Raw genomic sequence first — 18351 nt, 5'->3', positions numbered from 1 at the left:
CAGATACACTGGTACAACTGAGGCATTAGACCTAAGTAAACAAATAAAACAAATATTCAACTAGCAACATGTGAAAGAAGAACTGCCTCCAATAAGACAATAAACTGTAGAATAAACTGTTTATTGCTTAATTCCCATGATTAATTCCTATAATACAAGTCATTATGTGCATTTTGCTTCGATCAACCTTTAGATGAGCAAGGAAGAAGTCTAAAGTCTGAATGTAAGGTTTATGAGCTGAACCCATGGTGACAATTTCTCATGTTACATAAGCACAAAGTAATGTTATGCCATTTCATAGTGCAATATAGTAAAGACCAAATATGTATAGATTTGAGAGAAACTATAATGGATTGAAGGGACGCAGGTGGCGCTGTGGGTTAAAGCCTCAGCACCTAGGACTTGCCGATCGAAAGGTCGGCGGTTCGAATCCCTGCGGCGGGGTGCGCTCCCGCTGCTCGGTCCCAGTGCCTGCCAACCTAGCAGTTCGAAAGCACCTCCGGGTGCAAGTAGATAAATAGGGACCGCTTACCAGCGGGAAGGTAAACGGCGTTTCCGTGTGCGGCTCTGGCTCGCCAGAGCAGCGATGTCACGCTGGCCACGTGACCCGGAAGTGTCTCCGGACAGCGCTGGCCCCTGGCCTCTTAAGTGAGATGGGCGCACAACCCCAGAGTCTGGCAAGACTGGCCCGTACGGGCAGGGGTACCTTTACCTTTACCTTTATAATGGATTGAAAAATAACCTCCACAAAACAAACAATGTTTCAGCATTAACAACAAAAACAAAATTGTATACTGTAATGGTTTAAAGATAATATTTTATATAAAAAGCCAATTACTAAGACTTTTTAAAAGGAAACCACTATAAGTCCTCCAGAGCCAAGAACTACTTAACTTGCTTCTCTCTTGTCAGTCACTTCTCCACGTAGTCTTCACTTATCTCACCTACTGTTGAAGAACACCAACATTATGGAGGGCCAGGATTTATAACTTTAGTGTATTGCACAGGGTTTTTCCTTGGAATTCCTCAACGTCTAAAAAGCTCCCTAACTGCCCCTTTGGGATCTATGTATTACAGCAGGGGCCCTAAAATATAATGGCAAACAAATACTTTTAAAATAGGTCATCTCCCTTTATACTTCCCCAGTTCTTTGTGTTGTAGGGTAAAGAGAGATAGACATGAAATGAACACTACTCTGCGGCTAAAAATTCCCTAAGGTTATGAGAGTTCTGAGATTTGAGAAGCAATCTGAGATGTAACAGAGAGTGTACAAAGGGAAAATTAAGATCCTTCAGAGCTATGTTTAAACCAGGACTGCCAACTAATTTAAAACAATCACTCTAAGAGGCAGAGATTTGTTCACCAACAAGCAATGCTTGTTGTTTCTTGGCAGAAATCCGAAGTAGCATCACAGCAAGGAGTCTGCCTTCTTTATATAGTGTATCTAGAACAACTGATATGGCACTCTTAGTAAAACACAATGCATTTAAAAGCAGTTAACTAATGCAACAATGCTGTCTTGTTACTCAAATGGCTTGAACACCCATGCTTAGGATAATTATAGATGTTTAAGGGAATGGATATTCACTGTTGGGGGTGTATGTATGAACAAAATTTGTTTCCATAAGATTAAAATAACCATAATTTGAGCAATAAATGATCTATGAATGTTATAATTCATTTTAAAAAGTAGGACCTGGCAAGTCAGAATTACTTAATGTCTTCAATAGGTAATGCAACATTCCGAATTCTTCAGTAACTTCTTTCCTAACCATAAAACTGTTCCTAAACAAAGTACTGTGTGAACCTATAATCAGAAATGTCTTAATCTAAAATCAATTCCAGACAATATTAAAATGGACTTTTGAGGACTTGTGGAATTTTTAAAATTAACTTTAATTAAAGAACATGCTCCACATTATCCTGCGGTGACAAAAATACTGGTAGCTTCTTGGCTAAAAGGAGGTACATTTACAGCATAATCCAATGTTGTTTACTCAGAACTAAGCATCACTGTGGTGAAATCCTAAGTGCTATGTTTAGGATTGGAACCTTACGTCTTTAAAAAAGAAAAGGAAGAGAGATTTACTTTTATTTTTATTGTGAGTGCAGTGGTGCCTAAAGAGTCAAAAAGAGTACTCACATCCATTTTAAGTATTTTATATAGAACACAATAGTTAAAAATAAAGTACTGAATTTCCATCTACTTAAAACCCTCTGGTTTGTATCCAATGGTACCAGTCAGATGACAACGTTTCCTTCAGCACAATTGGGAGGGATGCCATTTTTGGCAATCTGTTCCGAAGTGTTGGGGGACTCCAAAGCAGAATACAGGGGTGCAGAGGTGAACACTGCTTTCCCCTCACTCTGCTGAATCAATCCTTACCACCAGCTGGGTGACACAATTAGAAAAAAGCCCTTTGTAAATAGTGAAGCCCCGAACAATACACATTTCTAAACATACTTTGTAAGCGGTAGCTCCAGTTTTAATATAAGCTTCATTCTTTTTTCATAAAGTTCACCATGCAGGCATTGTTTAGGCAAGAAAACCCAATAGCATGCAACATACAGATGAGAGATCACCAATCTCTTTGGATCAATGAGTGTATTTGGGATTTTGAGAGAGTGCCCTTGGCATCATGCTCTTTAACTGCTTCACACACACCCCAAAGACAGAAAGAAAATGTGCTAGGGCATGCACATGCCCCTACAGACAGACAGACAGACAGACAGACAGACAGACACACACACACACACACACACACACACACACACACACACACACACAGCTTTTCCATGAGATAAGGGTAAAAATCAGATCCAGTAGAATAATAGAGTCCCCTAAATTTCCATGACTTTACATAAGAGTTACCCCAGTACCACCATAAAATTAAAGCCAATATTGGATAGACTGAAGATTTAAAATCACTTCACAGATCCAGTGCTTCCCTCTCATTCTGTTGAATGAAGCTTTACCACCAGCTGAGTGACACAATTAGAAATAGCCTGCAGATCTGAAAGAAAATAGTGTGAACACACGACTCTTCCTTCAGCTCTATGCACTTTTTTAAGGGTGGGGGCAGCATGGCTACCTTATAATGAAGAGGAGGAGGTGAAAGGATTTGCAGCCACCAGAAGTCCTTAAGCTTGCCATTATGCCCATGTAGATGGAAAACTTCACCACACTGAATACTCTAGAATACTCTGTTTACCCAAAATGAAAGAGTTAATATCTTACGGCAGTTAAATATTTCCTTTGAAACCACAAATAGAGAATCTCTCTCAGCTTACAACGGTTACAACAGATTAAAGCACACCCTGTGCCAAGGCACTCACGTAACCGTACTTTTCATCAGCACGCTTTTGTCCTGTATTTTTTTATCTTGTGAACCACCTCGATATCATCGGATGAGGGACGGTATATAAATTAATTATTATAATAATAAAATAAATATACAGGCAACCCCCCAATAGTGTGTGGGTTATATTCTGGGTCACCTTGCGCATCGGTGGAGAACGCATCATCTTTCCCTGCTTCCCCCATATTTATTTACCTACTTTATTTATACTGCTGCCCCATAGCAGAAGTACTCTAGGAAGCCAGTGTAGTGTAGCGGTTAGAGTGTTGGACTAGGACCTGGGAAACCAAGGTTCAAATCCCCACTCAGTCATGAAGGTCACTGAGTAACCTTGGGCAAGTCACAGCCTCTGAACCTACCTGTCTCTGTCTTGTCCGAATTAAGCTTCTGTTCATTACCTCTCATCCAGCCCATTACTGCCGCTAAACACCAGCTCAACATCAACATATCACTGAATATTATGTTAATAAAACTCAGTCCCAAACTCCCAATGATTCCACCCAATGGCCTATAGATGTTAAATAGCACTGGGGACAGAATTGAACCCTGCATCACAGTTGCCACAGATCCAAGCATGTCACTTTTATGGTTCTCTGAAAACAGCCCTGCAAGCAGGAACAGAACCACTGTTTCATCATGTCACCAACCCATACAGCTGCTCCAGATGTATGCTATGGTTAATAGGATCAAATCTGCTAACAGATTAATGAGTGACCACAGGGAACCACTGCTATGTCTCTCCAAAAACACATCACCAACCACAACGACCAAAGCCATTGCAGTGCCAAACCAAGCCCTGAAGCTGTATTGAAATGGGTCAAGGAAATCTGCTTCATCAAAGTGTATCCAAACTGCCTGGCCACAACTCCCTCAAGTAGAATAATAGAATCATAGAGTTGGAAGAGACCACAAGGGCCATCGAGTCCAACCCCCTGCCACGCAGGAAACACCATCAGAGCACTCCTGACATATGGTTGTCAAGCCTCTGCTTAAAGACCTCCAAAGAAGGAGACTCCACCACACTCCTTGGCAGCAAATTCCACTGTCGAACAGCTCTTACTGTCAGGAAGTTCTTCCTAATGTTTAGGTGGAATCTTCTTTCTTGTAGTTTGGATCCATTGCTCCGTGTCCACTTCTCTGGAGCAGCAGAAAACAACCTTTCACCCTCCTCTATGTGACATCCTTTTATATATTTGAACATGGCTATCATATCACCCCTTAACCTCCTCTTCTCCAGGCTAAACATGCCCAGCTCCCTTAGCCGTTCCTCATAAGGCATCGTTTCCAGGCCTTTGACCATTTTGGTTGCCCTCCTCTGGACACGTTCCAGTTTGTCAGTGTCCTTCTTGAACTGTGGTGCCCAGAACTGGACACAGTACTCCAGGTGAGGTCTGACCAGAGCAGAATACAGTGGCACTATTACTTCCCTTGATCTAGATGCTATACTCCTATTGATGCAGCCCAGAATTGCATTGGCTTTTTTAGCTGCCGCGTCACACTGTTGGCTCATGTCAAGTTTGTGGTCAACCAAGACTCCTAGATCCTTTTCACATGTACTGCTCTCAAGCCAGGTGTCACCCATCTTGTATTTGTGCCTCTCATTTTTTTTGCCCAAGTGCAAAAAAGTACCTTGTCCAAAGAGGAATACGGGCAACTGGGTGATAATTGCTCAAAACCTCAGGATCCAGGGAGCACCCCTTGAGGAGGTGAAGCACCACCACACATTTCAAAGTGCCTCGCAAAATGTGACTTTACCACTCCCTGGACTAACCTAATATTTCAGGCGCTATACAAAACATGAGTGTATCTTTTCTACCACCAAAACTCTCTAAATGTAGTTTATGTGAAAGAGCATATTCTTATAACCCATTAAAAACTTTATGTAAACAGAGAGACTTTGTTTCCCCAGGAAGACTTAGTGGACAAATTCTATTAGTCTCAAGCCATCAACATTAGGGTCAGGAAGGAATCTTCCACTCCCAAATCAGAATGCTAGTATTCCTTTAATGCAGCTGTCTTCAGACTTCAGTACCCAGATGTTGGACTACAACTCCCATCATCCCCAATCATCAGATAAACTGGCTAGGGATTATGGTAGTTGCAGTTCAACAACATCTTGGGCACAAAGGTTGAAGGACCCTCCTGTATTGCACTACTGTCAGGCAATTAACAGTGCTGGATTGGGTCTGAATTCTTTAACATATATTAATCCAAAAGGTTTGCTTTTTTCATGGGGAAGTAATCTCAGTGATTAAGAAACAACAAAACAGGTTGTCTTTTGCCATCTGAGTTATATTAGTGTTTCTTAAAATATCCTGGTTTAAAATAAAACCTAAATTTAAATACAGGCAACAGTAAGGCCTACATGTATTAACTTAAAACAGAATAATGACCATCCAAACAGATTAGGCTAAAGGTGGATATCTGCCTGAGGTTGACTGATACCCTGACCTGGTTCTCATATCATATTAAACTATATTTTATAGCTTATTACTATGGCATAATGTGCTAATAAATGTGGCTGCACTTCATTCCTCTCCCTGTCCAGATGGGGAAAAGGCTATGGTCTGGCTTCTCATGTTGGGCTCACTGTGTGGAGAAAACAATAAACCCTAAGCAGAAGTCAAATTTTGTTCTTTGTTTTACCACTCATGGTTTGTTTGGGGGGTTTCCAGCAGCAAGGGAGGAGGGCAGCACCTATTATTTCAGTATCATGCATTAACAACTAAACCACAGGTCACTGGAGATATGCACATGCCTTACTCAGGCATGTTTCAGCTTTTGAACACTGCTGTAAACCAAATGCAAACCAATGGTTTAATTTATGTGCTACATTTATTATACAAGTTTTCTACTGGATCCAGGCACACATCATCAGCAGTTATGATCGGCCTTCAAGTAAATGATCCTACTTAGTATTATTCTGTGGATAGAATCACATTGAAATCCATCTCTTCTTAGATATCTGAGTGGCAAAACAAGATGTATTTAATTGTTACAGTAGCCAGCTAGTATGTATAGTCTTATCAAATGTCTCTTGAATTTAAATATTGTGGTTCTGTGGGTCTGCTCTTGTTCTCAGGGAAAGAGAATACCACCTTTTAGTGTTAACGTACATGCAACTACAAAGTAAGTTCTACTCAACACAACAAGATAGCACAAAGTGCCTTTCTGGATTAGGCCAGTATCTAGTCCAGCATCCTGTTTTCAAAGTGGCCAACCAGATGTCCATTGGAATCCCACAAGCATAACCGGAGTGCAACACCACTCTTCCCACTCGTGATTCCCAGCAACAGGCATTCGGAGGTATACTGCCTCAGATGGTGGAGGAAAAACATAGATATTGTGGCTAGTAGTAGCCAATAGCCTTATTCACCACAATTATCTGATCCTCTTTCAAAGCATTCAGAGTTGGTGGCCATCACTACCTCCTGGGGGAACGAATTCCACAGACTGTATTAAAATATTATGTGCTATGTGAAGAAGTACTTTCTCAGACCTTAACATTTCCATTTATGTTATTTTATTAACTTCTCTAAAGAGCCAGGTATGTTACAGCTGTTTAGGGATAGGGTGCTACTGCAACAGTTGCAGCTCCCTACTGGAATGTTTTGATGTTCCATTTTTTAATCCATGTATTTTCTTTCTTTCAGGATACAGTGGTACCTCAGGTTAAGAACTTAATTCGTTCTGGAGGTCCATTCTTAAACTGAAACTGTTCTTAACCTGAAGCACCACTTTAGCTAATGGGGCCTCCCGCTGCGGCTGCTGCACTATTTCTGTTCTCATCCTGAAGCAAAGTTCTTAACCTGAGGTACTATTTCTGGGTTAGCGGAGTCTGTAACCTGAAGCGTATGTAACCTGAGGCGTCTGTAACCCAAGGTACCACTGTACATGCAAAGACAATATATTTTCCTTACAATTTGGTGGTCAGCTACATTCAAGACATGAATCAAGTACTGGGACAACAACTGAAGTGGAAGGGTGTTATTTGGCCATTGATCTTTCTTCTACTCTTCCAAAACAAGAAATAGAGGATTGACAAGAACTTTATTCATCCAGCAAGATCAGACAATTTGCGATCCAATAAACATAGTCCCCATTTAAACCTTTCAGGTCCTTTGTAGTAAAGGTATTTATCAGCATTTCTTCCAGAGTCTAGCATCTAATCATTGAGCTGTACCTTAGAACATCTTCTTTCCATTCAGTTTTTTGGGGGTATAATTTTTCTAACACTGGGAAGCAGTTTTCCTGAGAAAGTAATTCAAAAATTAATTTCAATATACGAAACATTTACAAAGAAAAAAAGCAAGTAGTTGTTTATTTGTTACAGCTTGAATGGCATTCCAAAACAAGATCACTGGAAATATATTGTGTGTTAATTCAGGGTAAGCACTGTACAATATGCATTAAACATAAAAGTGCATATTAGTCTTAAAAAGCAGTAAGTGTATGATCAATTAAAATTACAGGGACTAATAACATGCATATCAAGAACATAATATTATACTTTTCCCACTGAAAGTTATTGTATTCTAAAATAATAAAAAAACTATCACTTATTTGTTAATCTTATGCCTGCGTGAGCGATATGAAGAGGCGCTACTTCTCTCAAAGGAGAAAGTTAAGTATTTACTGCATCCTGCCAGTTAGGAAGTTAGTTTCGTCAACATGTCCCAACAGCTTTTCTATTTGAACCATTGCACAGCAGAGGATGTAAGCTCAATGTCTATTCCTGTTTCCAGGGAAACACTAGACCAAACACAGCTTGACTAGCGCTTGCTTCTGCATAACCAAGCAAGAAAGGAAGGTCCCTATTGTTTGTTCCTTCACACAGATTTATATGGATTTGTTTCAAAAGCTAATATAACAAATCTTTTCCAAAGAAAGTGAACAAAACAATAACCCTAAAAAAATCTCAACTTATTAATTCCACTCATTTAGTGTCCCAATCCATGCTCTAATTTTCATATTAGACTGTTAATATACTGTTAATATACTCTGCATCAGAGCTTTTCAAACTTTTCATTTGAGTGATACACTTTTAAGACATGCATATTTTGCAACGCAGTAATTCAGTTTTACTAGCAAACCAAAGGTTAAATAAACCCCTTCTCAGCCCCAAGAGAAGCGTGGGAAGCATTCATACAACACGCCTACACACTGCAGCCAAAACACCAACCTGTCGCGATACACAAATAATGTCACAACACAGTTTGGAAAGCTCTGCTCTACATGAAGCTGCCTTTCAAAATTGTTTTAAAACTGCAATTAGTTGTGAGTGCAGCAGCTAGACTACCAAATAGGACTGGGCATTATGAGTACACAAAGTGAGATCTCCAACAAAATGTTCTAGCCCCTCTATTCCTCCTCTCACCCAGTTTTCTGCCCCCTTAAAAAAAATATCTAGCTTGCATTTGATAACTATTAAACAATTTCCTCATGAGCCAAGTAGGCAGAACTGTCAAACACCAGACATCACAATGGCCTCTGTATGGGGTGCTTTAAACCTCCAATAACCAGCTGACTGTCAGCGCTTACAGGAGTTCAAAGCAGCAGTTTAAAGCCTTATCACCTGATTGTGAGGGCAACAAAATGCTTGTTAAGGTCCCTGACAGCTCTAATGATCAGCTGCTAATCAATGCTTGCAGACAAGCCTGCACAGTGCTTTGAAGCTGTACCTTCAAGTGTTACTCTGCAAGCCAAGACAATGGGAGCCCTTTCCAGTGTCCAACTATCAGCTGATAATCTGGGCTTCAAAACATCAGCAATCAGCAGATCACTGAACTAGCAAAGAGGCGCACATGGCATTACGCACAGCATTTTGCAGATGCTATCAGTGGTGCCTGCAAACCCTTCTTACAAAAACATGACTTTTCCTGCTCCACATCTGACATCATAAATGGAATCAAGTACAGGGCAGGTAGCTGTGGCTTGGCCCAAAATAGCCTCATGGGCCAAATAAGGAGGGCTGGTTGGCCTAATTAGTTCCCCACTGCTGATCGTGAATTAGTTGTTTACAGCTTATGACCATGGTACTTAAAGGGCTATCTGTCTGTGTCACTTGTACATTAAGATCTTTCTACTAGGTGCCTTTTGTCTTTTGTAGCTGGCAACCAAGGAAAGGGTCTTCTCTGTGATAGTGCTCCAATTATGAAATATGCTCCCTTGGCATTTCATCTGCTTTGTTGTCATTTTACAGCCTGCCAAAGAATTCCCTACTCCCCACTTTTTAAATTTAAAAACTATTAGCAGGGATTATCTGATAAAATATTACTGTCCCCTCCCTTTACACTCTGTATCCCCTCCCCACCCTGACTGAGAAGCATTTGCCTCAAGGCCAACAAATTGCATTTATTTCAAAACTGCCAGTTTCTGAAGTTGACTTATTTAACAAAGTTTAGTTTTATGTTTAAAAATAGTTCTGTGTCCAGACAACACAAGAAGCTTCAGTTAACCAAAAGCTCAAGCTTCTGAACACCTCCTCAGCCCTGCAGTGAGAGGAGTGACATGTGATAGACTATGTTGACTGCTATTACTTAGCTTTGTTATTCTAATCTAGAAGGCATTTCCTACTGATGTTATCTGTTTGTAAGCCACTTTAAGGATCTTCTTTACTAAATTGCAAGTTAAAAATCGCGAGACACTAAATGCATTCACTACATCTTAGCTGGAAATGCTTATGGCCACAATTTCCGAAAGCAACATAATCTTTCTACTCACCACCACAGTCATTTTGCAATTTGTAAATAAACATGGTAGGGCTCTTTAAAGGCACTGAAGGAAGTGTACTTTAGGTAACAGACAGGATAGTTAAGTCCCTGACTATTCTATGAAATGGTCATCTAATCTGCAGAGATAAAGCAGACAGACAGACAGAGGTCACAAGCAGTTTAATATAGCAGGTTGACCCTTTCCTGCAATATTAACCCTATAATCTGCTATGAAGATTAATGTGTGAGCTGGCATAGGAGATTTCCTGCACACATCTGCATGTGCCCTATTTGTAAGAACTTCTTACATTTCAAAACAGAAAGCACCAAGTAAATTCCTTATTATTTAACAGAAAGATTTATTAGAAGACTATGATGTACTCATGTGTACCCCACATGCAGGGCATAACAGTATTGACGGAGAGCCAGGGCCATGCTTTTAGCCCTGCACATATTACCACTCCATTCTGGGAAAAAATATTATTTTCTTGACAAGAGTGGCAGACTCAATCTGGAAAACAAGGGAAAGAGGACTTGATTATCAAACCAATGTTTCATGCCTTAAACAGAGCAGCAACATGACATCTGTGAATAAGGAGACTATACCAGGAGAGGGTATGGGGTATTTATGAATATGGCAGCAGCATATCTTAAAGATGTCTGTTAAGTCCCATTTGAGAATGAGGGTTGATTCTACTATCGCCTCCTTAGCAACCACCCATGCAGGTAGAGCACTGGGACTAGGAGGAAAATAGGATAGAATTTCAATGGTTGCTATTAAGAACATTTGAAACCACACCCCTCTCATCACTGAGCTTGAGAACAACTATTCAATGAAAGAGAAAGCATATGTAAGTTATTTTTAACTATAGCAATTGAACAATGGAAAAAAGTTCCCTCATACTGTTGGATTTACAGTTCACCCAAGGTTGCCTTAGTCTGGTTTAGTCATGGGAGTAAAAAAGAAGCAATTCTAAAAAAATCCAGAAAGCAGCATTTAAAAAAATGAAGAGCAGAAAATTTCAGAATTCATAAAAAAGTATCCCAAAGCTTTAAACAGATTTAGAATCTTACCTGGAATATTTATTTGCCTTATGTTTAGTGAACAAAAGGTACGTAGCAATTTTTATGCCCTATAAACATCTAACATGTTTTCTTAGTCAAAAGTAGTCAAGACTGTAAAATATGATGAAAACAGCCATTGGATCTTTGGATGAAGAGGGATATACAAATTTAAAAACAGTAGCAACAACAACAACAACAACTCCTCACACTTAATGTAGTTTTGGCCACAATCTTGCAACACACCTCAAAATAAGTTTTACCTGAGCTCAACGGGATTTCCTGCTGAGTAAGGCTGCATGCATAGAATTACACTCATATTCTGACCAATTCACTCTTACATTGCCGGATAGAGTGGTAGTAAAAAGCGGCTTTTCTACCCAAACACCTGATTCACCCAGCCAGCGTAGGAACAAATTTTTAAATGTTTTATTTTGCTGGTGGTAAACCAGGGGGGTCTGCAGGGTAACGCAACAGTAAAAGACGTATTTTTTGCTATGTTCTATCCCACCAAACACCTGATTCACCCAGCAGCGCAGCGGGGGTGGAGATGTGTCTTTTGCTACTGTGTTGCTGGGCAAATCAGGCATTTGGTGGGGGTAGCACTACAGAAAAAGTTGCATGTATTTTGCTGCTGCTGTGCCCGGCAGACCAGCTGACTGCAACCAGTGGAGATGCTAGGTGCCAAGGGTGGCACCTGGACATCTGCATCCAGACACAAAAGGCTGGTTACCAGTTGCAAAATGTGACTGGCAACTGGCTAATTTCCAACGCTGCTAGGAGCTTGGAGGACAGCGCTTGTATGCCAAGCAGGGAAAGGGCCTAGACACAATACATGTGCCCATACATCTAAAATAGGTCACAATAGGACCATAGCAAGTTGCAAAATGTGCCTAGTCCTTAGGGAGTATTGAATGCTGCAGGGAAAGTAGCAATAAATTGCTCTATAGAAACACCACCACTTAGTAGAAATAGAAGGCACAGACTAGATTATGAAATGTCAGGGATAGGAAGATTTTAAAGCCAAGATAGTGAAGGACAAAACCAAGAGATCTGGTATACTCTGAAAAGCAGTAGTAGTGGAGAATCCACACACCTTTGTTCTTCCAAATTTTTGTGTCAAAGAACATGATGCCAGTCATGAAAAGGTAACAGAGCATTTTCACTATTTAGCACATAAAGCTAAATTCAGTTCACCTTCAATTATGTACTCTCAATGGAACAGCCATCAGAGCAAAAAGAAAAAGAAAAGCCAATTCTCCCAAGGATGATCGTGTAATGGTTATTAATCAACTCTTCCAACAGGATTCATAGTATTATTCAATATAGCACCAAAACACACACCAGTTTTTATTTCAATTGCTTAATGTTGAATACCACTCCCATTATACATTTCTATAGGGTACATTCCAGTGGGAGTACAGAATGAAGTTTTCAATTTCGTATTCTTTTTCATGTTGGAAAGTTGCATCCAATCAACCCAGCTGAAAACGAGATGAACTAATAGGATGAGGGGAAGTCAAAGACCAATGAATACATTGTCTGCTATAAATATAGATGAAGAGTTTTAATTGAGACTAAACTTTAAAATGCATTTAAATTTAAAAATAAACCAGGTGTGCAATGAAATCTCAATTCAATATAAAGCAAAACATGTTAAAGCCTACACACTGATTAAGATCTAAATTCTGTTCTCTGACAAAACATAATAAAATACCTCTGTGGTTTAGTAAACCTCTCTCTCTCTCTCTCTCATTACATATGAACCAGGAAACTGTATTTTAAACTTGGACTTCAAACCAAGCTCTAAAACCAGACCCCATTTGTAGTTCAAGATTAATTCAGGTTCCCAGTTCATAAGCAATGGGAAAGTATGGCTTAACTAACCCCAAAGTCCCATTACAGATCACAAAGCAAAGGCAGGAGAATGTGGGCACATTTGTCCACAGTCTAATAACACAAGGATTTGGGCTATAGCCTCTTAAAACTCAGTTACAGGTTGCTTTGCACTATAGGGCAATGGTTTTCAACCAGTGTGCCGTGGCACCCTGGGGTGCCTTGAATGATGGTCAGCAGTGTTAGAAAGTGGGATAGAACAGCTAGGAGCCAAATGACTTCTGGGACCTGGGTTGTGGGAGGGGAGGGGAGAGGAGGCAACACTTTTTATTTATTATTTTGATAAGCATGAATTAATGGCACCCAGACTAATTTTGGCCCTGCTAATTTTGAATCCTGATGGTTAGGGGTGCTGCGGGCAACACTGGCCACTGTCCCTCTTTCCTTACCTCCCTCCTCTGATGCCCACTTGCGTCTCTGCCTCCAAAGGCTTGCACAGCTGTTTATTGCAGCAGCCCTGGCCATAACCTCCAGAGGTGAATGGTATCTCTCTTTGGGGTGGGGGGGGGGGCAGCTCAGAGACCAGGGCAGCAGCGGCTGCCCAGAGGACTTCCAAGGAGAGGGGAGAGGAGGCTGGGGGAACACTCCACAAGGGAGTGTGTTCAAAAAAAGGGTTGAGAGACCAGGCAAGCGGTGACATAACTGGGCTCCTGAGCCCCACAGGGGTGCCACAGAAAGATGTAGTTGGTTAAGGGAGCCATGGACACAAAAATGTTGAAAACCTCTGCTATGAGGAGGAATGTTCAACTGAAGTGAAACATGATCAAGACAGTAAGTCAGAAGTCACTAAGCTTTTTGATTCCATTTGCAATCAGAAGAAACAGTTGTAGGTACCAACCAGCTCCTTTGAAATCTAATTTCAGAGGGGACCCCTGTAGGCACCAGAGGAAGTCTTTGGGGTGCATATGCATCTGCAGGTACCATGTTGTTGGCCCCTGTATTTATTACAGGGAGTTTCCTATCAGACGAACAGCCACCTACTGCGTCCATATAAGTGATCTTGGAAATGTGGTTGAAATGGGTGAGCTGGAAAAGAACTGCAGCCATAGTAATAGCTAAAAGGTGTCTCCCATGTTAGGGACGCAGGTGGCGCTGTGGGTTAAACCAGAGCCTAGGACAGTTTGAATCCCTGTGACGGGGTTGCTTAGTCCCTGCTGCTGCCAACCTAGCAGTTCGAAAGCACGTCAAAGTGCAAGTAGATAAATAGGTACCGCTCTGGCAGGAAGGTAAACAGCGTTTCCGTGTGCTGCTCTGGTTCGCCAGAAGCGGCTTAGTCATGCTGGCCACATGACCTGGAAGCTGTACACCGGCTCCCTCGGCCAATAAAGTGAGATGAGCACCGCAACCCCAGAGTCAGTCACGACTAGACCTAATGGTCAGGGGTCCTTTATCTCCCATGTTCAGGGGCAGTACATAACAGAATGCCAATTGTGGGGGTAGCTGACAGCAGGAGAGCTATTGCTTTAACGCCATGTTTATGGTCTTCCCAATACATTAGACTAGACAGGCCTCTGGACTGAATAAGCAGGGCTATGTTCTTATTCTGTACTCCTGTTTTCTGCCCTTCACTACAAGAACTTAGCAAAATACTGCGATATGAATATTTACCATTAACCAGATAGCATGTACCTTCCATCTCATTAAGAAATACATTGCCCGGTAAGCATTAGCCATTGCATGTCGAATGTTCTAAACACCTAGGGCCTTACACATGTTTATTCAGAATTCCATGTCCATATGTTTGCTGCTTCTATCCAAGGAAGTGATCCACACACAGACAAAGATACCGGTCCTCATTTCCTAAGCAAACATCATTCTCACTGCATGTGGCTGTATGACCAGAGATTTTAGATTGTGCTCTTAGACTGTATAAAGTCTTTGTTTTCTTGCAATTTACTTGTAATAGTAACCAGCATATTTGTTTAGAAAATGTGAATTTCAAAATGGTAGAGTCTTCTTTTCTAGATGATTTAAATTCAGTCACCTTAGCCATCGCTTTCTGCACCCCTCTCCCAGGAAACAGTTCATATTAACCAAGTCTGTATGATGGCCTTCATGGCTCAAACAGTATCCAACATCTTTGCTGACTTCTAAAGACAGTGTTTCTTTTTCTTTTTAAATGGTTAATTCTATGCCCTTCTCTACATGATACAGAAATATGTGACACAGAAGCATGCCAACTGCAATGCATACTTAATCAAGTTAACCCTCAAAACTGAGCCAAGGTTACTTTGTCTTAAGTAGGTCACCCACTTGCATACATGTGTGCACGCACACACAAGTACATAACAAGCTCAAGGAGGGAACAGACTCTCAATGGAACTAGGCTTGAAACAACATTGCTTAAAATACTGATAATTGTGTCATTAAGCTGTGTAAACTGGTTAAAAAACTGTTGAGATGCTTCAAGTTTTACTTGACTTGTGCTGTGTGCTGCAAGAAACATATTAAGTCAGTGAGGGCCATAAAGTCAGCTAAATGTTCTTGTAATTTATCAATTACAGAACTGAAATTCAGACTAGCTCCATCCTCTTGCTATAGAAATAAACATAATACAAACAGAACACAAGGCCTTTCAGAAAGAGGGAGAAAATACATGACAATCAAAATTCACATTGTCCTATTCAATTCTACCCCACAGAGAGGTGCATTACATCACATTCACACAATGCAGGGGGAAGGGCTTGCCCACAGAAAGCAAGATTTACAATGATCCCCCATTGCTGAACTGCTTCCTTTGGAGAGATGTGAAACACAGGGCTTAGTTTTAAAGGGAAAGAATTTTAAATCCATGTAAGATACTGTATCATCTTTATTCTTCTCATGAGTTCTCATTTCAAACACATTAAATATGTAAAATCAAAGTACTTATTTCACATTCCACTGTTGTTTTTTAAAAACATTGGTGCCAACATTGCCAGATTTAAAACTTCCAGAAAGAAGAGGGGAAAGCCGCTAAAAGAAAGGATTCTAAAGCAGGAGACCATTTTCTCAACTGACATTAACTAGTAAGATAGCCTCTTCTGAACTCTACATGCTATGTTTACAGAGCGCGACCATCTAGTTCCAATTGCAATCCAAATAAAATGCATCTGGTTGCAACGGAAAAGGGGGAGGGGATGCAGTCACACTGGGGGAGGGGGTGCACCCGCACGCAAGAGAATGTGCACTCCTATACATTATGCATGGTAGATTTTGAACGTAGGCATCTTCAAAAATCTCAAACTGCTTCAATACTAATTCGAAAGCCGTGTTTTAAAGAAACGTGCAAACATTGCTGTATTATTTTTGCCCTCTGAATCTCTTAAGAACTATAGGTTTATATAATATGCCAATCCTAGCAACAAGAATGCAAGACGATTTAATTTATGCTAATTTTTGCAGCAGATTTACAAGCCTCAAGTGTGTGTAGACGGCACTCTGAGAACCTTATGAAAAGAAACGATTTAACACATAAAGCTGGTTTCTATGCAAAGGTATTTTAAACGCATTTAAAACCTCCCAAAATATGCCACGTATTTCTTTTAGATTTTTCTTTAAATCCTGGCAACTGCACTTGATCTAAGATCAAAGCGATTCACAGACGCTTACGCGAGACAAACGTCGTGCTGCAATTATCAGACGAAACCGTCAAACTAAACGCACCCCCTAAAAAAGAAAAAATCAATACGCGACAAAGAAAGATAGAACTACTACTAACCTCATAAAGTGCAACAGTGCTTAAATCCAGCAAGTTGAGGCATACAGGGTAAAAATGGAAGTTAAGAGATCTCAAAAATGATTTTGCTATATTTCTATGATTTCAATTTGAAATGTTCAAAAGCCAGCAGAGACTCCGTCGGCCATCTTGGCTTGAACTCCCTCTCTCCCTCGCTCGCGCGCGCGCGCACACAACACACTCCCTCTTCCTCGCTCTCCCCCTCCGTCTCTATAAAGGAAGCAGCTTTTTGTGACCTTCAAATAGAGGCAGGCCATGTGACTCGCGCACGCTGTCAATCAAGAAAGAGGGTGGAAAGCTATAATCTTAAAGGAAACGCAGTTCTTTCATTCTCTCGCGCGCTCCCGCTTGTGAAAGCTGCAACAGCGCACGCTTTCTACTATTCCTCAAGTGTATAATCAACAGTATTACACATTCTAAAATAATAATCCCGTAAAAAGCTGCAGTCCTTGTCGTCCGCCGTCTAGGACACATCGGAGGATGGATAGATAGACATCATTTTAAGCTTCTCGATTTCACTTTGCATTTCTCACCAATGCTTACCAACACCCAAAAATATATAAATCCACACGATACAATTAACTGGTAACAACAATACCACCCCAAATAACATTGTTACTGTTATAATTTGTACCCCATCACTTCTGTCAGCTGCTCAATCAATAAAGGCAACAAACTCTGCGTGGTTAATAACTAAAAATCCAGCTTTTCAAACAAACTCAAAGAGTTACTCTTTGCAATTTAAAATTACCAACACTTTTATCAAAATCACTCTTCAATATTCAGATTCCAAATGTATGGAAAAAGGGATCAGATGCTTTATGGCACTGCGATACAAGTCCTGTGACTGCAATATTATTCAATGTAGTCCTTACTCATTTGTATTCTTATAATTTAGCATATTCAGTAACTACTTATATAAGAAGGCACACTATACTGCAAAATTTTATACAGTGCTGCACAAAATGGCTTAAATTGTGTCCTTTACTAATATAGTCTAAGAAGACATTTTGGCAAGGAAGTGGCATATACATGAATGGACATACATTTTATCCATTGTTCAGTAGCCTTTCCCCTTCTGCTATTACCATCCATAAAGGCTGAATATTCTATAGTCCATTTCAGTGCACAAAATACTTTTTTGAAATACTCATTAGTCATCACAACTCCCCTGTGATAGGCTAGGCTGAAATATAGTGACATGCCAGAAGCCACTAGTGACCTGCATGGTGGAATGAGTCTATGTTTCAAGTCAAAAGCAAGCTCTACATAACATGAGATAATTAATGGAACCCAGCCTTCAGTATAAATATTTCTAGAGTGGTTTACAAAATTAAAAATGAAAACTGTGAAGTCATAATACAAAATATAAAATCAAACTTAAACTATCTCAAAAGTTAGAAGCCTGGGAAAATGTGAATCTTTAATCAGACACTCAAATGACAGAGTGGGTGTCCAGCAAGCTTCCCTGGGGGGAAAGAGCATAAGAAGAGCCCTGCTGGATCAGGCCAAAGGCCCCTCTAGTTCAGCACTTTGTTCCCAGTGCACAGCCAGATGCCCACAGGAAGACTGCATGCATGTCTTGAGGGTAACAGCAGTCCTT

General features: G+C 40.5%; 1 protein-coding gene across 22 annotated transcripts in view; it reads right to left on the bottom strand.

The window, feature by feature from the left end:
• TNRC6B (trinucleotide repeat containing adaptor 6B) overlaps nt 1-18351 on the bottom strand; it is a 97389-nt gene that overhangs the window by 54709 nt on the left and 24329 nt on the right. For 4 of the 22 annotated variants that reach the window (XM_083701750.1, XM_083701763.1, XM_083701767.1 and 1 more), the window contains one exon: nt 7543-7610. The exons of 14 other annotated variants lie outside the window; for them this stretch is intronic. In XM_083701750.1, the coding sequence (XP_083557876.1) occupies nt 7543-7610 (68 nt within the window). Of the gene's footprint in view, nt 1-7542; nt 7611-16730; nt 16958-18351 lie in introns of those variants that run through there. 4 more of the 22 variants (XM_083701766.1, XM_083701757.1, XM_083701756.1 and 1 more) reach the window with 1 other exon arrangement.

This window comes from Podarcis gaigeae, assembly GCF_964106915.1.
Source record: "Podarcis gaigeae genome assembly, chromosome: 10".
NCBI classification, from domain to species: Eukaryota; Metazoa; Chordata; class Lepidosauria; order Squamata; family Lacertidae; genus Podarcis; species Podarcis gaigeae.
Note: the sequence above shows the minus strand (reverse complement) of the source record. Positions and strands in the feature narration are given on the sequence as shown.